The 20,114-nt window shown below is 37.8% G+C and overlaps 2 protein-coding genes across 2 annotated transcripts; both read left to right on the top strand.

Annotated features, from left to right (window-relative positions):
- Nucleotides 1-1,995: 1,995 nt before the first annotated feature.
- LOC146136063 (orexin/Hypocretin receptor type 1-like) lies at nucleotides 1,996-10,395 on the top strand. Its single transcript, XM_083396147.1, has 10 exons — nucleotides 1,996-2,275; nucleotides 3,599-3,777; nucleotides 4,430-4,679; nucleotides 5,169-5,284; nucleotides 5,797-5,898; nucleotides 7,012-7,087; nucleotides 7,448-7,560; nucleotides 8,755-8,861; nucleotides 9,781-9,899; nucleotides 10,238-10,395. Exons 1-10 carry the CDS (start codon nucleotides 1,996-1,998, stop codon nucleotides 10,393-10,395), a joined length of 1,500 nt encoding a protein of 499 aa, XP_083252273.1.
- A 2,697-nt stretch (nucleotides 10,396-13,092) lies between these two features.
- LOC146136062 (proto-oncogene serine/threonine-protein kinase mos-like) lies at nucleotides 13,093-19,602 on the top strand. Its single transcript, XM_083396146.1, has 9 exons — nucleotides 13,093-13,482; nucleotides 14,241-14,628; nucleotides 15,310-15,392; nucleotides 15,498-15,604; nucleotides 15,900-15,989; nucleotides 16,896-17,058; nucleotides 17,598-17,823; nucleotides 19,085-19,204; nucleotides 19,466-19,602. The coding sequence occupies exons 1-9, from the start codon at nucleotides 13,093-13,095 to the stop codon at nucleotides 19,600-19,602; spliced, it is 1,704 nt and encodes a 567-aa protein (XP_083252272.1).
- Nucleotides 19,603-20,114: the final 512 nt, after the last annotated feature.

The following is a 20,114-nucleotide window of genomic DNA, read 5'->3' as shown; positions in this document are numbered from 1 at the left end:
GTTGCATTATTTCCAACAACAAGCTAAAATTCCTAAAAGAGTGTGCCGATATTATGTTCAAGAGCTCTGTAATAATAAACCTACGCAAGGAATCTCCCAAAAGTAACAAAATCACCGGCGTTATAATACAAGGAAGATCGTTATGCATATAAGTCCAGCTAAAATCGATAATGTCTCCTCACGAATTTTCGACAAATCAAAGCCTTTTATTTTTTGTCATGGTTGTTATTTTTTGTCAAAACTTGCCACCTTATTAAACCCCTCAGGGACGGCTAATGAGAACTGTGGCATAAGAATTTAAATATTAAAGGGTAGAATTTACAAATAACTTAATCTAACCGTATAATGTACTTTGTCGAGTTTTACATTTACATGACCATAAATCTACTTGTCCAATAGAGACAGTTTTACAGACATAACACTTGTGGATAAACGATAAATGACATAAGCAGAGAACAGCAATTGAATAAAATTATACCATTTTTCCCAAACAATGCCTGTCGATTATACTTGCTGTTTGTCATAAATTTTGGTGATATAACTGTATGTTGTTAGAACTGTAATATTTCATTTTAAATGTCGCATGTAGAAATATATTTTACTTATGCCAACTGTTTGTTTATAAACTAAACGAAAATATTGAAGTTTTAACCATATTCTTTAAAATAGATAATAGGTCAGAATCAATAAAAGTAGTTGAATGAAACATAACAAAACAGGTTGACCATAAGTAACACATGGCTATATTTACCCCTCATAATACAAATAAATTTGCAAGTTACAAAAATGTTGTAAAATCAGCATAATTGAAAAAACTTAGAAAATTGTTGCCCTTCATGTTTGCTTTTTAATTTAGACTTCTTTGAAAACATTATCGCTTAATAAGTGAAATAAAATAAGATCATGGCATGGAGGCTCGTTCATGGCATGGTTGCATTTTCTTCGAGCGCAATCGAGTGTTCCTAATCTACAAAATGCAACACGAAGAGCAGAGTAAAATGTGTTGAGTTCCCTTTGAAGCAGTCTAATGACCGTATGCTGTTAAAATAAGATATATAGCTGGTCGCAACTTGAAGTTAGTTGTGTAGCATTGTGATTGATCTATTAACAAGGCGTATTTACTGCGGCGAAGAGGCAAACCAAAGAAAAAACGTTTTTTGACGTTGTGGAAGCGAAAAACATTCGATTACCGTTGAATCGTAAATGTTGGTTACTCACGTTTAAAAATATTTTAGAAAGACGTTTACAAGACTCGCAATCTTGTTCAATTAAAGGGGTATTTTAATTTAACGTTGCATTTTTTCCCCATTACAAAGCGAACAGTTTTCCAAGTGATCATTATAACAAATTCGACACTTTCACCAGATTCCTTCATTTATGTTTAATAGGATTTGCTTTAAAAATACTTGCGGTCCTAAAATGCTTAGATCTAAACCTTATAAGTATGATTATGTACTCATAATTTTTATATCACTTTTTCACTTCACGTGAAAAACATTTTTTTATGTAGCTCTCTTTTAAATAAGCGTGTTTCCTACAAAAAGAAAAACAGGTCTGTTTTTAACCCAATGCAATTTTCTGTTTCTACGTAAAACATAACTAAAGGTCACTATTTCTGAAACGTCCCTTAAGGTATTTGCTAGCTTGTATAACATTTATCATTCACTTGAAAGGTTGCAATCCGTTAGCATTCTGAAGCATTCGAGTCGGCCAAACTAGGCTTTTTGTTTTAATTAGCGCAATCCATTGATGTAAAACATTTTTGCAATTGCCGTAATTGCGTTACATTTGACAGACCAGTTCCCAGGGGAACCGCCAGCACCCAACTGGGATTTGCCAATTTCAAAGCGAAAAAAATCGCTTTCATGCCAACATTTTCTTGCAGGTCACGTCGTACATATAGGATGATCGATTCTAGGCGTAGGACTAAGCTTTTGCGATTGTGCAAGTGAGAAGCCTTGGCAACGCGCCCCTATTTTAGGTCGATTTTGAACTATGGTTGCCACAGCCATGTCGTCTTGGCACCGCGAGGGAGATGGAAATCGCAGCGACCAAGGCAGCGGCGTTTACCCCACAGTTGCAAACTTCACTTTGGAACAACGAGGCGTCAATCCCAACGCGAGCAACGCAAGCGCCAACGGACTGAGCGACTACGAGTACACCTTCACCGATTTCGATTTGTGGGAGTATTACCTGAAGCCCAGTGCTGTCGAGTGGTTTGTCATTTGTCTATACCTGGTCGTCTTTCTTGTCTCCATCGTCGGAAATGTGCTCGGTAAGCGAGAAGCTTACTTTTTACGGTAAAACAACTTTGCAGATAGCGTTAAGAAAAGGAAAGCGCTTGGACACAAAAAAAATTGGGGGGAATAAGCGACTGGATTTGATTAGAAATTGCTTTAAATGTAAATTCAAAATCAACCGGAAATATTTTTTGCGACCATAAAGCGAAAGCCAGCGTTTTAATGTTTGTACAAACAAGACGAATAGGCAATAAAAATGATACACTATGCAGTTATTGACAAATAGGCATTTACAATTGAGATTTTGGCTTCGGTTTACCTGTTGGCCTAGTAAATGTGCCAACTGAAGATGCCCAAATGCGGATTGTCACGAAATAATATTTCCATATAGAACTGTGCTTTAAATAGGAGAATAGCAAACAACTGAGAATCAAACAATTTATCTAGCGATCTACCAAAAGCTATTTCGCGAAATGTTTTTCAGTTTTTTCGATTAATTACAATAGCGCTGCAAAATGACAGCCCTGGATAAAAAAGAATACACAAATAGTCTAGGAGTAGCGCCGGATTGCGAATCCAGGAAAATTAGATTTCTTGCTCTCAATAAGATTAATCAGGCTGCGCGGCAAGTTTATAATTAACACTGCGCTTTCTTGCATGAATTATGCATTTTGTAGTTTGTGCGGTGCGGAGCGAGATGTAATTGATACGATACGTATCCGGGTATATGTGGTAGCGGCGTACCCCCTTACAACGAACCATAATTACGGCATGTGACGACGTGGTACGTATGTACGGCATCAATCTATATTCTATACTGACGTCAAAAAAACGGCATGTCGCGGCTAGAAGACACTTAGCATGTTGTTGCCACCTGCCAGTATTTGTGGCGTGTTATTGATTGCTCCTACAATCGTGAGAACTGGCGATGGTTCGGAACGAGAACTATCTGACAAAGTATAGGATTACAGCATTTGAAAGATACTCTAATCATCTAATAGCTGATTGGAATATAACAAATAAAATATCCGTTTTTTTGGGAATGATTTAAAGTCAAATCCTTAAATCAACATAGCTCATGAAACATTTTAATGAAAAAAAAAATATTCTTAACAATAAAAACAATAAAACATATATATTTGCCTAATATACAGAGGCATATTTATTTTTTCACGACAATATTCTTTAATTTAGAGTGAGCTTATTTCATTAACCAGCTCAAATAGCGCGGCGACCTAATTAACAAACTTAGGCTTAAAAAGACCAGTTTTGTGACTGTTTACCAAGGATCGGCGGTTCTATAATAACGCCTACAAATGGAACTCTTCCCTAATTGCTTTTTATGTATTTGTTTACAGTGGTCGCCTACATTCTACGGCGCAAGCACATGCAGACGACGATCAACTACTTTATGCTCAACCTTGCACTGGCTGACCTTCTCGTGACCTTGATCTGCCTGCCTCCTACCCTGCTGGTTGACTTCCTCGAGTCCTGGCTCATGGGCAAGCTTCTTTGCAAGCTCACGCCCTTTTTGCAGGTATAACGGAGCCTGCTATAGTTGCTCAGTTCAAAATGTATAGTGTATATAGGCTGGTATTTAGCTTTTTATTTATGTCCTTCAAATTACTCTGAACATTTTCAGGGGGTTGTAGCGCATAAATCGTTGACCTATATAAAATATTACTTCAGGGATTAGTGCTTAGTAAATCAAAACTTACCATAAAATATTTCAGATTTGATTCGTATCCTATGGAGTGAACAAAACAACTTACGTCAGCCGCAATAATATTACACTTCTGTAAATTGTCCTAAACTCCAGTCGGCCTCAGGTTGCGCTTCCTCGGTTAAAACAACCTGAGGCCGACTCATCCAGCTTTGATTCCGACTCAGTACTACTTCCCTGTGTTACATCCTTAAATAAAAAGAGTAGATATACAGCAATCCACTTATGGGGGTGTCGTATACATTTATCCACCCACAATACGTGGTTAAACAATATTGTACTTTATGCTGTTTTAGTATCTTAATTTGAATGAATTCATTTCATATATATATACTTTTAGGAAGTTTAAATAGTGTCTGATCTGAATTACTTGATTTGAGTATTCTGTTGTTCCTGATCAGGAATTAGGGTCGAGATTTATGTTTCAAACACTAAGAGCAGACTTTGTTTTCGTTCAAATCCGCAGATGACAGTGACCCTTGTGTCGTCACTGACCTTGGGCGCGATAGCGGTGAACCGCTGGTTCGTGGTTTGTCACCCGCTTCGCTGTGGCACCTTTCACAAGTCGACCAGGGCTGCCGGGATGACCATGGTCGCCATATGGTTCTTCAGTCTTTCCACTCTCTGCCCGGTGGCCTTCTTCAACCAGCTCACACCGGATTTTGCCGGTTACGAGGAGCTGGCGATGTTGCAGTCGTGCGGCGAGCACTGGCCCTGTAAGTTCGCCGACCCTATTCAAGGCTGATTTGTCCACATGGATCGCTAATTGTCCACATGAAATGCGGCAGTGCAAGCACTTGCCTATTAAAATAAGCCTAAAAGGTTGTACCATATTCATTCATCCTGACGAAAGCGAATTGCATAGGTTGCCGAAACGTTGGTTATGAGTTACAATTATTAGCGGAGCTGTTTTTGATTAATATTACTTAGCCAGGTAGCAACAGTTTAAATAAAGTTATAAGATGTTTTTAAAATAAACAAGTAAAAACACGAAATATCTAAACTATTTAGCTACTGAACATATCAATATCCTTATTAAAGCATACTTAAAGGTGCTCTAAGATTAAGTATTAACATTGCTTCACTTGTTTACCGTTCAATATGTATGACAGCAAAACTCGTATCCGTGTTACAAAGTTCTTCTTCCGGGCTTAATTTCATTTGCAATTATATCCCATCGAAAATAAACTGTTAATGTATTACAGCTCCGGTGTACCAAGCGGCTTTCCATACCTACTTCGTTCTCATTGCATACACGTTACCCCTATTTATCCTCGGAATCACCTATACGAGAGTGTTCAAAGCGCTATCAAGAAAAGAGGTATTTTGCTGAATCGGCATTATTCCAACGTTTCCAATTTGACAGTTTTATCCAATATTGTACACAAGGCAATCGGTCAAAATCACACATGCACTTTGAGTAAACTGAATTCATAAAATATTTAAGTTATCGAACTAAAGCTTTCTAATCTACTGGTTGTAGTTTAGCCGAGTGGCAGTTTTACTGCCTAACACAAAATACTCCTAATCTTCGGAAAAGTACATGAATTACGGAAATGTCTTCTGAGCTAATTAACCGAGTCTTTAGTATAACTGCAAAACTTGCCAAAGGATTTTATAACTTTCGTCAGATTTGCAAATATTTAATGTGCTCTTCTCATAGCGCCCGCAATAAACAAATTTTATACATCACAATTCAAATGCAACTCCATGTATCTTGACTAACAAAATGCTTAGGCTAAAGGACATCGAGACATAAACAGTCCTCAAAAATAATCTTTGAAATATAATTGCTGTAGGCGTGAATGTGATACTAATGTCACAACTTTTAAGATTCCCGGCTTTTCCATGGCTGGCAAATCTATAAGATCAAGCTGCAAATGTGCTAGTATCGAACGCCGGACATCTGACGGCCGGAGCATAAGAAGACAATTTGTAAGTCGAATAACAGCCATACTATTTGCACTACTTGTAAATACGTGGCAAAGTGTTTTGTATGCCAAGTAAACCAGAGTTTGTGGTCGTCACTGGAACTTCAGGGACGTCCTTTGTGTTGTAGTTTTCTATAATGTGATCATGAGATGCAAAAGTTTTTTAGAGCCTATAGCCTATATAGGGACGGGTCATGAAAGGTTGAAAACTACAAATAGATGTTAATATATATTTTACCTTTTACAACTGAAACAAATATGCAGAATACTCTAGCAAAACTAGCAATTCTGGTCAGACAATATTAAAAGATCTTAAAAGATATATATATATATATGAATATATGAATATATATATATATATATTTCGACGGCAAAGACAACGTCAGTATCTTAATTCAATTTAATTCATTTCATATATATATATATCTTTTAGGATGTTTAAATAGTGTCTGACCGGAATTGCTAGATTTGAGATTCTGCTGTTACTGATAAGGAATTAAGGTCGAGATTTATCTTTCAGGGATCAAGGTGATTTCCGTTATCACATATTCAGTGCAAAATAGCAACTCACAAGGTATGGGGCGCGGGCTGCATGTGGTCGGGCCACCCTATTTATGCAGCCCACGTGCTGTCTAAGATGTTATAAAGTTTTTGGGCTACTTCAATTTTAAATAAATGCAGACTTTCTTTGTGTATTGCGCGATCAAACATAATTTTGAAATTTATAATATTCAGCCTTAAAGCGCTATGTATACTGGCGTGTTGCATCGAGTGACTCATAAACTCTATACTAAGAATGCGAGCAATGTACAAATCTATTTTATATGCCCAATGTGTCACATGGTTTTAAGTTGAAAGTTTTGCAAATGTAAACCAAATAAAAGCAAATTATATTTCAGCTTTTTACCTGTAGGCTACGATTTCTTTTACAGGTAAAATTTCAGCACGATATCGCTCGAGAACTTTATGTACATGTTAAAATAGTTATTTTAATTTGTATATGCATCTCGGCAAATTTGTTTTGCCTGATGCGGCCTTTGTGCACTTGCAGGCCTGCTCTATAGCGTTTGGTGGTGTGGTGTGACCTTGCATTTTGATACAATTTTTTTATTTGCAGAGTAATATTACGACGGTTGAAGAATCCACTCAGAAACTAAAACGAGCGTCGCCACAGCGAAAGAGTTTACAAAAAGGTTAGTATACAATCGTTTATATTTTATAAATCTGAAACTTTAGCCAAGGGCGGGTTCGACGGTATCAAACATAGTTATTTACTTAGCAAGCCTAAAGTGTGGTGGTATAGGCCACAGGGTAAAGCAACCTTTCAACAAAATTACCCACGACCTCTTCTTTTAAGCTGGTTTGTAAAATTTCACAGGACCATTATTTAGGTGTAGGTTCCATGGCAAATTTTAAAGTAGTGGGTATTTTTATAAAGTGTGCTGACTGCTGTTTTTACACAGAACAAAAATATAAAATTGTTAGTTAGCAAGTGGAATGAAATTTCTCCTAATTTCTTGCAAAGAAAGCTAAATAAACTTATTTCTTAACAGACGCATCCGCATTCGTTAAAACGCGAAAGACTTCCACGCTGACGCGACGTATTCGAAAGCGATTGACCATGTCAAGTGCGGAGAAGTACGTTTGTCGAAAGTGCGCCGCTAAGGTAAACGTAATGTGGGTGTGGGATCGATGTTTGTTTGCAAATTTTTGGATATAAAGTAAGACAATTGGCACTGACGTCATAACTCCACGTCATAGTTTAAAATGGAAATATACATTGGTCTCGTGTGGGATATTGATACTTACCAATCACTAAATGAGTTGGTAACAACAAAATCAAGATTCAAAGATTTCGGTGGCATCAATATTATTTTTGACATGTCCACAGTCTCATAGGAAAGACTGGGATAAAGTACTATATATTTTATGTTCAAGAAAAAAAAATGACACTAGTTTAAAGGCTTCTTGTCCATCGGGATAGACTCCTACACCTTCACTAGTAAAAACATTAATATGTCAGTTAAATCGTCTTGTATGCGAGCCAAGAAATATCCATTAGCGAAAGAAAGAGTCCCGTCTAAAGGACATACGATAAACCTGAGCAGTGATGCCAACCGTTGTAGCGTTGAGACTATAGTCGTGGTGGCAGGATGAAATCGATTGGATACTTTCGGTTGTACAATGTAATCCAACAGATTATACTTGAGAAACATGCGAAAAACAACAAGGGCAATGCGTAAGGAAGTGCATAGTAACTTGCATCTTGCTGAGCTTTCCGTCAGGGCGTGAATAATGCAGGACGATTTTGAGCATTACGAAATAATCGGATTTTATTCATGGAAGCTGACACATGTGATATTTGATATTTGTTTTGGTGAATTCGATTTGGAAAACTGTTATCGATTAATTATGGAAAATAGGATGAATACGCCTATAGCATGGTCACATTTTAAAAGGCTATTAGAGGCGTACATAGAAATCGTTTACTTTCAACGCTTAGCATCATATAATACTGACAAAGGTAATGGTTTTTGTTAGTAGCATTCTTCAGATCACCTACCTAAAGAAACCTCACTTGAAATTCCCGATATAAAAATACAAACATGAATAAGATCATATTTTAGGCAAAATTTACTTGAAATAACAAGAATATAATAATGTTTTGTATAAATTTATCTAATTGAAAATACTTCATGCTGGATCAATACAAAGCAAGTTAATTTTCACAAATAAACGACGGCCATTGTATGTTTCACCCTGTTTTTGCTCGTTTTAAGGACGAAAACGTTTAATTATAAGGTATAAAAAATTGGGCAGCAAAGAGAAGCCAACCTTGTTCTATTTGCCATATTTTCAGATTTCATTGATTCAGATGAGAAAGAAAAGCGCCCGGATGCAGGTTGCTCTCATCGTTGTATTTGGACTTTGTTACGCGCCCGTCATGATACTCAACCTACTCAGAAGGTAGACTATAGTACTAAGCTTCCATGGCAATTCCAGTCATTAGATGGATCCTGAACAACCCAGACTTAAGATACTCTGGTGCACTTGAATCCCAATTTTTCAGTGTTCAAATGACTTGACTTACGGTTACCTAAATCACTTTTCGTAAATGATTAGACTTGACCCAAGCTTTTGACCAAAGTGACTTGACTTATGTCTTTTGGACAAATGACTTGGTGTGTACTTAAGTTATTGTGTCGAATAGCCTTGGTTAAAAGAAAGTGTTTTCATTCAATATTTATTAATAAAATTGGGGTATTTATCTCTTTAAAAAAAAATAATTTCCTTCCTATATATTGCGTTGTTGCTATATTCAGTTAATTTAAAGCTCATAAATTATAACGAGTTTACCAATTTAGATAGTATTTTTTTTTTCATTGACTTGACTTAAATGTGGGTTTCTCTCATTATGTCTGGACTGGGACTTGGCTTGGCAACTGATGACTTGGACCGCGACTTGTTATTTTTGCAGAAGACTACTTGGATTTAAATTATTTTGCAAATTACTTGACATGGACTTGTTTCACAATATCTTGTTTGCAACACCGCTATTTTCTAATTGTTAACTTTGCCTGTATAGTTATTTGGACAAACGTACTATTGACCAAAATGTAACACATTGGTTATACCGATCATTTTACTAATGTTTTGGACTGACTATAAAAATGTTTTCATTTACAGTTTATTAACTAGAAGCTTATATTCATTTTATACTGTTAACTAATAAAAATTTTTTTATTACGGCTTTCTAGTTCAAATCTATTCCGACTCTAAAATAAATTGACCTGTCGATAATGCACGGGATACCAAGAAAGCGTAAATTCAGACTGGCCTTTACAGAGGAATAACTCTTTAGGATTTTACTAAATTGTATTTTTAGGTGTTTCGGAAGCTTCGGGTCTATGAATCGTGGTACGACTTACTTTATTTTCGCGATCGCTCACTTGCTGATGTATTTCAACAGCGCCCTCAACCCTATCATATACAACTTTTTCAGTGGTAAGTTACGTTAACAAAAAAAACACGCAAAAATAATGGACAAAATAGTGCCCACCGAGCGAATTTTGCGTTGAGTTGTTTTTCCACACAGAAAAAACAAATCAGGTAAACATTTAAAGCACAAAAATGTTGTTTCTTTAAATATAACATTCATTCATATTTTTAAAATGCAAAAAGGATAATGGGTTTGGTTTGTGTTTCATTTGAAGCCAGTATAAAACAGCGACGCTGCGGCGAAAACAGGTTATCGGTTTGCTGTAGTGCAATTTATAATTCAGAAATACTCTCATTCTAAAGAAAAGTTTGAAAGTTAATAACTTTCGTTTCGTTTCTCCCAGCGCAATTTCGCCGCGAGTTTCGCTCCACGTTCTGCTGTAATGCCGCGTCGCGTCGTGACCTTGGGGCAGGTTCGAGTCAGAGGTACACGACCGTCAACTTCACCCGCTCGGTGTCGCTGGCGAGTGCGACGAGCCCTGTTCGACGAAAGCACTTTTAGAGGATGCTTCGCCCCGTTCGCTGATGTCATTCTTTTGCACTTCGGAAACTAACGATTATAATACAGGCATTGGGTTAACAGGCAACGAAAAGCCAAAGCAGACCCGTGCTGTTTTTGGTGAAGGTGAAAAGTATTAATTAAATAAAACACAGCAGGTTGACTTTCCGTTTGAGCTCCCAAGGTTTCAAATCGACTTAAAAAAACACAAATGTATAAGATCATATTTTAGGAAAAAAATACTGGAAATAACAGGAATGTAATAAACTTATGTATACATTTATTTAATTAAAAATACGTCATGGTTTTATCAATACAAGGTAAGCTAATTTTACCAATAAGCGACGGCTGTTGTATGTTTTACCCTGTTTTTGCTCATTTTAAGGAATTAAACAGTTAATTATAAGGTATAAATCGACTTGAATCGATAAAGAATAGCAACGACCAATCAATTCACGCTCGCCGTATCGGTTTGCGTTGTATATCTACGAAAATATCGTTTTGCCGACAGCGTGGGGTTTGGTAGCACGCAAAATCATTTTATACAGAGAGAATGCCATGTTGATTTTTGTTCAGGCACTGTGCTGCTGCGTGCGTATTTGAATATTTGCCTATGGCATTTTGTACAACGATTTGTTTGCAAGATAATTGGCCACGGCTTTATCCTTTTCATTATCAAGTACCCTATAACAGAAGTTTTGAATTCACAAATGCTAAAACACGCGACATTATTAAATTTCTTAATTTAACAAATTAATTTTGAAAAACGTGATAAGTGTCTGCTATAGATTCGACAAAAAGTAGAATTCGAAGAGAAATGCAATTGTATTAAACTCTTGTTCTGATCTTAACTTCTAAAATGTTTCCGTCATTTTTGTATTTATAAATATTGTTTGTTGAATGTTTAGCTTCAAAGTGTTGTCATGTGTTGTCCTTAAAAACTGTGTATTTAAACCTGTCGTGTAATTTATTAGGAAGTGCTCTATAGGTTGTGACACTGCTTGCAATAAATAACAAACACAAATTGTTTCCGGTTGTTAAAGATTTCCTTTTTCTGTGTCGTAGTGCAATAACGGATTTTGAAAGTTGCTGTGTAATGTCCTATTGAAGGCAAGTCAGTGATCCGTAATCACATAACTTTTCACAATATAACAGTCCGGGAAAATTGACTGGAGGACATGCTAAAGAATGAGCAAATGCGAATTGACTTGCAGTATGAATGTATTTGATGACAGCATAAATACATGCTACCCATGTAGTCCAGCTACAACGCAAAATTGGCCGTATATTAAAGGAATTGAAAGAAATGCAGAACAACCTTTAAAGAAACAAATTTAAAGAAACAAATCGTGCTTTTTACGACAAACAGGGGGAAATATTCACTGCGCGAGTTAGATTGAAATTTTACCTAATTAATCCTAACTGTGCCAATTTTTGTGACGAATAGTGGTGATACAAAACAACCAGCGCTAAAACGTAAATATTTATGCGATACCAAATATAACTAAGACACGACTTAAAACAGGGCTCAATAAGTCAATGTGCAAAAAATGTGGTAAAAACAGGATGCAAATAAAATACAATTTTGAAAAGCACTGTGTTCCTTCGATTTTATCATCTCTTTAAAACAGAATGTTTTTCGCTTTAGGAATATATAATAATCAAGCAACAGACGTCATAAAACGGCCTATTTTGAGTGAGTGTACGTTTATCGGGTCTCACAAAAACAAAGACGTCAAAACATTTCCATTCGCGCAAAGTCTGTAAAATGTTCACATTCGTTGGTTTCTAAATTCTTGTTGTTTGCTATTTTTCTGACGGTGGGTTAGCAAATCTGTTAATTTGTGCTGGCCACGGCGCAACAACACAGAAGATTGCTTTATCAATTTTGTGCGAAAACTTACTAACATTTCACTCTTTCTTACACATGCATTATGTGTTCTGTTGGAGGGCAAGATTCTGTTGTGGATACACATACTAAGCTTCTTACACATGTTGCGAATTTGCCCAAAATACTATACACTCTGCAATACCTTCAAGTTACATTGAAACTTGACTCGTGATAGATATTTGGGATGTGTTTACTAATAATTACACGAACTGTTTCTAATTAGTGACTAAATTAGATGCGACGCGTCGATTGCCATTCCGTTGCCTCCCGCAACTTCTAATAGGCGTGAAAGATTACACGAGCTAAAAGTTAGATAAGGAAGTGAGAAAAGTATCATCGGCGCCAACCTTAAAGCAAGGGGTACACTAAAGTCTACAAACAGTTTCCTCAAAGCTGGATAGTTGGACAGCCAACAGCGAGGCTTGTACCACTTTGCAAAAAGTAAAATCATTGGATCATTTAAGATTCTATCGGTTTAGATATGATGAGAAAACAAGAACACAATGGTGTACTAGATCGAGACGTCTTGCAGTCGTAGTTCAGCGTGTTCATTTGGTTTATACCACTGTTGCTAGTATTATTTGTAGGAAAATATCTAGAAATCATCTAGAATATAATTAGTAACAGTTAGTTATCATAGCAAAATATAAAATAGCATACAGGAATGTGCACGCTTAAGATGGGAATACTTTAATTAAATGACCATCTTTCAATGGCTTGCAACTACTTTTTTGGAATTCCAGCACATACAAAAAATATAGGTTACTATTATTATTGTCATCTGGTTAAATATCAAAGTAGCAACCGATATGTCTTCACCGGTTTCAAAACTGCGAAAATTTTCGCGTTTTTTCTCACCACGACGCATAACGACGCCTGATTTATCCTCGACAGTAGAGGATTCAGCGAATTTCAGTCGCTGTTCGACACACGGAGCAAGTTCCCCTAAAGCTTGTTCCACACCGAAATTTGAACCGAACACGGAAGAAAGTGTGAAACGCCCGTCTGAAAGTTGGAATTTTTCACGCGTTGAACTGGAATCGGCAAACGAGCATCACTCTGTGGCGCAGGATGTGTCCGATTTTGGAAAGTGTCTGGCCGAAAAGCGTTTGTCATCGGTTAGCCCGTACAAGTATTTGCAGTCCAGAAAGCGGCATTTTGGCGTCAGCGACGTTCCGATAAATCGACACATTCACAAGGTATGAATTTCATCTTACGTTTGGAATGCGTAATTTATATTTAATAGCTGTAAATGTTTTATGGTGAAAACACGACTAGCGTCCTAATCCCTAAGCAGTACTGCAATTTTGTTTTTTCTTGGATGTTCATTAAACTTTCAGGCTTTATTGTAAACTAGTCAGTTCACCACTCTCTTAATATGATGGCAAACTTCCCGAGCAAAACTGGTCCTAAGGTTTACCAAAAAACATTTGTTTTATTTGGATTTCAATCGAAGCTGTAAACAAATGCATAAGGTCAGGTCACCTATAAACAGGGTTGCCATCTGCTAAGACCAAAACATGAGCACGCTACTACAAAAAATAAGCACGCTACTGATAACTCAGGGCGGATCCAAGATTTTTGGAGGGTGGCGGGGAGGCATCGAATTACAAATAATCCTAAAAACACTTGTCGTTCTCTGCGCCAAATGCAGCTTGAACCAGCTTAATCGCACAAAGCGCAAAAAATGCTTTTATTTGGTTGAATTGGCGAAACTTTTAATTTAAAATGAGACACGACGCCTTTGGCCAGGGTTCACCAAACTTGTATAGTGAACAGTATAGTAAGGCTAATAAATTAATAAAAAATCAAAACTTAGCACACAACTTAAAAATATGCACGGTCCCTTAAAAAAACATTTTAGTATTTTGTAAGACACTTAAACCCAAAATAAGCACAAATCTTAGAAATAAGTACGGTATGGTAACCCTGCCTATTAAGTATAAACCTTCTTCAGGTCAGGTCCACCCATACGACCGACAACGCTTCGGTGTCAGCCAACGAGAGTCAACACAAGTTGAAGCGATGTAGCGTCTTCAGCGCCTCGGTCGCACCTTCTACACCAAAACACAACTTCAGTCGCCTCTCTGGAGTCGCCCTTAGCCCTTCGTCGGTCACCTGGGCCTCCGAGAGTCCTGTGCCGTTGTCGGGCCCGGCCAAGGCCGCGTCGTCATCCCGGTTCCGCTGGCGGGAAGTCCCCAGTCGGAGGCCGGGACGCCGCCGAAGGCTGCAGGAGACGACCGAGCAGTGCCCGGCGGGAAAGTACTACTTCTGGGAGGACGACGAGTCTGAATTGTGCACGGCCGAACAGCTGGGCCGCGGCGGATTCGGAAAGGTCTTCGAAGGTAACTAACAACTCTGTCTCAGAATGCAAACGATAAAACTCAAAGTTTGAAAACCCGAGTAAAATCAAGATCAGACATTTTTTAGAAGGAGTGTATGTTTCGCCTATGCTGGCATCGTAAGTTTCTTAATTCGATTACTCGGGTTTTTAAACTTTGAGTTTTATTTTTTGTTTAATACGGGTTAGCGGAATAGTGGTTGACAAGCAGAAACCAGCTGCCAATGGTTTTGGATTCCATAAAGATAGACCCTTCTACTGTCTCAGAATGTTTTATTAGTTGTGCCGGTCGTCTGGTGTTCACTGTCGTACATTGTTGAGGATACTAAAAGCGTTTTTCATGAATATTTCCGATTAAGTGTGTGTCCTTTTCAAAGGAATACGTTAGATACACGAATCGAAACTACCTGGAAAAACTTAAAATCTGTGTTTTGCATGTAAAAGCATTAAAGGTTAAAATAGTTAGAAGGTTGCAACAGAGGTTATACAACAAATATTTAATTTTTGAACCTCACGTCCAACTTCCATTATTTGCATAAAATACGCCACTTTAATTTTACTAACAGATTTATCAATTTTGTGTTTGGTTAGATTTACAACTCACAACAAGGCACCTGAAAGTGGTTTCTTTTGCTGCTAAATTATTTTTTTAAAGTTGTTAACAATTTTGCTATACTTGTTTCAGGTCGCTACCGTGGTGAAAAAGTAGCCATCAAGAAAATTGAAAACGCCTTTAAATCTCGGCAAGCTGTCCTAGAAACACTGCAGGTAAGCTTACTTTAAAGGTGTCTGTAGTAAACTTTCTTCGGTTTTCAAAAAAGGAATGTCTTCTGTCAATACCTAAAATACCCATCTACCATCTTAATTTTGCAGGGGGAAATGAACGGACTGCGGTTGCGCCACGCTAACATTGTGAGAACCTTGGTAGTAATGCAACCAACAATATCGCCTGGCACCAACACCAACACAAGAAGTTATTGGTAAGCTGTTTGTCTCCTTGGTTTGATTAATTTGTTTCAGTCCAGCACTGTCAGTTAATGCTTCTTAGCACATTATTGCCTGGAGACTAAAATTTAATTTCCTAATATTGAAAACCTAAATCGTTGCTAAGACTACTCTTTTTAAATTAACATCAAACAAATTCTTTTAAATGTAGGCCTAATTCAAGTTTCCGAGTAAAAACGGTCGCTACTTTTTCGATTTCTAACTAACCAGTAATTAAACTTGAAAAATATTGATTTTCTTGTATAAATATTAAACAAATTCCGCTTTTAGCTACGTGGTTATGGAACACGCCGGCACCCGAAACTTGTCGCAACTTATTAACGACTCAAACGAAGATATTTCGCCTGCACGACGATACAGGTAAAAACCTTTGTTCAGAGCATTATAGATGCCCGGTGCAACGTTTAACGTTAAACACGTCTCTTTGTCACACTCTGGCTAAGTTAGTCGTATTTGTTTTTCATAATTTATTTGCGGTCAATGGTGTTCCGAGTGTTTTTTTTAACATTTCGTTTTGTTTTTGTTTCTATTTAAAATGGAAAACTCATAGTTTTAACAGTAAAAACAGTCAACTGTTATGGACAATAGACACTTTTAGTGTGATTGAGGAAGACATGCTGTAAGATATTTTATTGTGATTATAGTGGACTGTAAACTTCAAAATAATAAATGGGACTCCTAACAAAAATAAATTTGCCCCGAATTAGCAACATCTGAAATTTTAACTTTACTGCCGCTCTGGCTGGGACATTTTAAACACTACTGGTTGAAAGCAGGGCTGGGGAGCCGGAACTGGAGCCCGGGGCCCACAGCTAAGCATTTTCTCTGGAGCCAGAGCCGGAGCCGGAGCCATTGTTATTATTTTTGTGGAGCTGGAGCCTGAGCCGGAGCCATTTATATTATTTTTGTGGAGCTGGAGCCGGAGCCAGAGCCCTTTTTATTATTTTTGTGGAGCTGGAGCCATTCAATTTGTGGTGCTAAAGCTAAGAAATTATATTTTGTTCCATCTCCAACGTTAGTTAGCCAAAAGCAATTTTTAAAACTTGCCATTGAATAAGTGACTGGTGGCACCGGAGCTGGAGCCGGAGTCATTGGGTGTGTGTTTGATGGCTCCGGAGCTGGAGCCGGAGCCATTTAATAATTGCCTGATGGCTCCGGAGCCGGGGCTAATGCTATTTTACGGTGGCTCCCCAGCCCTGGTTAAAAATATATTGATTTCTTAAGGAACTTCTTGATATTTAAAGTTTAATATTTTTGTAATTGCAGGTTTACTACCGAGATCTTGCGGGCACTTTCTTATCTGCACGACAAGAACTTGGTGCACCTCGATCTGAAGCCCAGCAACGTCATTGTTACGTCAGACGACACATGCAAAGTTTGCGACTTCGGGTCTTGCTTAAAATTGGGCAACGACAATCAGGAAAATACGGTAAGATATTTCTTGAGACAGCCTATTCAAGAAACCGTGGAAATTTTACCGCTTGCTATAAACAGTTACATGTAAAAAAAACATTTCCGTCCCACAAACTGGCACGTTTTCGCGGAATCCCTTCGGTCATTACATTTCAAACATGTCAAAAACAGTTTCAATTTTGGGATTAACAAATTAGAGACCAATTTCATCCTACGTCAGAAATTCCAGACAAATTTCATCCTCCGAAACTTAAACATATATGTATGCCAAGACCGTAAATCAGTGGTTCACAACCGTTTGTGGCTTGCGGCACCCCTCAGAAATAATTCTCTACACAACGTAAGAAGGTATAATTGGATTTATTTCACTCTAATCTTACACCAAAAGTTGTAAAGTTAAGCAGAAAGCAGATTCCTAAAGTTTCTCAACTATCTTTCGGCGCCCTTGAGCATTACAAATGGCACCCCAGGGTGAAATTAACGCTGCATTACGCAAAGCGTCGCAACAGTCGAATCTAAAGAGATTCAATAAAGACACCTGTTTCCTTCCACCAGGTCGACAAAATTTCTCGCGAAGGAAACTGCAACATCACCGGCTGTTCTGACTCGCTGATGAGCACCAACTCCACCATGCTATCGGCGCCCGTATCTTCCAAGTCCTCCAACGGATCGGAAAAGTCCTCATCCCAGCTGATGGGGACCTTCATCTACCGCGCACCGGAGCTTCTCCGTGGCTTCCTGCCGTGCACCAAATCCGATATCTACTCGTTCAGCGTGACAGGTATTTATGAATACACAGCGCGGTTTTTGTACATATTTGAATCCGTCTAAAGCGGCGGTTCTTAAACTGGGGTACATGGACCCCTTGGGGGTCTGTGAACTAGTTTTAGGGGTCGATAAAGGCGTATTTGAAATGTTAGTGTATATTTAAGAAGCTATCATTTTTTTTTTGCACTGAATGTATTTAGACTCCATTTCACTTTCACGTTTTTGGACTGAAATCAGCAGATTTATGAAGTCTATTTTTACTGTGACGTCAATTTATGACGTCATTTTTGAATTTTGTTGGCCTACTGTGGTTCACGCGAGGCAAAAAAAGTTAAGGCATCCGCGGTAAAAAAAGTTTTAAGAACCCCTGGTCTAAAGATGATTTTTCCAGACGGTTGAACCAGCGTGTAAGAATGGTTATCCAAACAGCCGATATGAAAATATAAGTAAAACAACGAAACGCGTGTACCGAAATTCCTAATTTTGTTAACTTTTTTGGTACCGTACATATCACCTGGTGTCAGAAGATGTTGTTTTATATAAATAGCTTTGATAAGAACGTAAATAAAAAAGTTTTGCGTACGGCGCCAGGCGCATAAAAACGATTTAAGATTGATAAGACGAATTTAACATTGCAAAGAGACAAAACTTTATATAACCCGATTTTTAGCACTTTGAATACGTTGATTTAAACTCTGAATAAGACTGGGAATCGGTCCACACAACCCAAAAAGGCCGCACGTAGTATTAGTGATATGTGCACTATACAGGTTGAGAAACGCTTCCTTAACATTATATTACGCTTAAATGCAGAGTTCGCTGACAGCGCGCAATAAAATAATGCCAGTAAGGGAAGAAAGAAAACTTATAATCGAATTGCTAACGTCAATGAATTACAATTTGCACCCTGTGAGGTATTCCGGAATCTATAGCCAATCTTACCTTCAAACAAAAAAAAATCAATACTATTTAATAAACTGTGAGATTGGCAAACGCCGACAGTAGGCGTTTTTTTTTAAATAAAAGATGTCTCTATATTGTGGGTGCCCATCGATTGGCGTATGGTTACCGTAGTATAGTGATAAATGCTCGTATGTAAGGTTTCTATTCTGCTAAGAATGACTTCCTGTTTGAAATCTACGGTATTGCTTATGTTCGTTTTGCGAAAAAAATACATTTGTTCGGACGTTTAGTCTATACGTTCAAGCAGAAAATAGGCTAATACTGGTTTTACGGTCCCTAAATCCTAAATCCTTCAATTTGTTCTATTTCAGCTTGGCAACTGTGGAGCCGAGTCCTGCCCTACGCCGGTCAACACAATCATGCCACCGTCTTTGCAGTTGTGGCCTTTGGAGCCCGACCTAAAGTGCCGCAGTTTAGCATACCATCTGCAGGTCGGTATACAATCTTTGTTAGCAGTAGTTCAAACGCCTATGTTTAGAGTTTAGACCCTGTAAAATTTCAGCACCGGTAGTGATAAGTCACAATGCTGGATACAGCGAAGTGTTCCCGTTTTATTTATCTATTTAAGTTTAAACTAAGTTTCTTTAAAAACCCTTAAAGATAACCAGCCAAAAATATGGCGAACTGCGGCCTCCTATTAATGGCGATTTAAAAAAAAATTTAAACATGATATATATATTTTTTCAATATAGAAAATTGCGAGCAGTCTGCCGAAAAGTTGTTCTTCGACCTTGTGACGTCATGTTGGCAGTCGGAGGCGGAACAGCGACCCACAGCGGCCAGCGCAATTGAGGTTCTCCGGAGCTGTCAGGAATTAATCAACCAGTAAAGACGACCACCAAAAGAACTTTTTATTTTTGTACATGAGGCCTCTGCATGTTGACCCATTGCTCTATTTGCTTTTCACCTTTTCTTTATTCGAGAATTATATATTGACTTCTATACTTTCTTATCTTTTTCACTTATAAATACACACTGTGCAGCAGAATTTGTTACGCGGGATTGATTACCATGTATCACGGAAGTTTTTTAAAATTCCGCAGCCTATTTAGACGCTCATATAAGGCTTACCTTGAAATAGAACAGTTCGATTTAGGCCTTCATTGTCTATCAGTGTACCAAAATGTATCTTTAGTGCCTGTCGGTGTGCCAAACATTGACTTCTCACCAGCCAAAATGTTTCAGCATAAAGCGGGGATATGTTCGCTGTAATCAAATTGTTAATTTATCAGACCAGTGGTTCTCAAATTCTATTTTATTGTTTCTTGCAAAGGCTTTGGAAAACTGTTATTGAATTTGCAATGCACTAAGCGGTAAGAAACGTGAAGGAGGAAACAACGC

This window comes from Ascidiella aspersa, chromosome 8 (genome assembly GCF_963924565.1).
Source record: "Ascidiella aspersa chromosome 8, kaAscAspe10.2, whole genome shotgun sequence".
NCBI classification, from domain to species: domain Eukaryota; kingdom Metazoa; phylum Chordata; class Ascidiacea; order Phlebobranchia; family Ascidiidae; genus Ascidiella; species Ascidiella aspersa.
The sequence above is the reverse complement of the archived record's forward strand: the minus strand, read 5'-3'. Positions and strand labels throughout refer to the sequence as shown.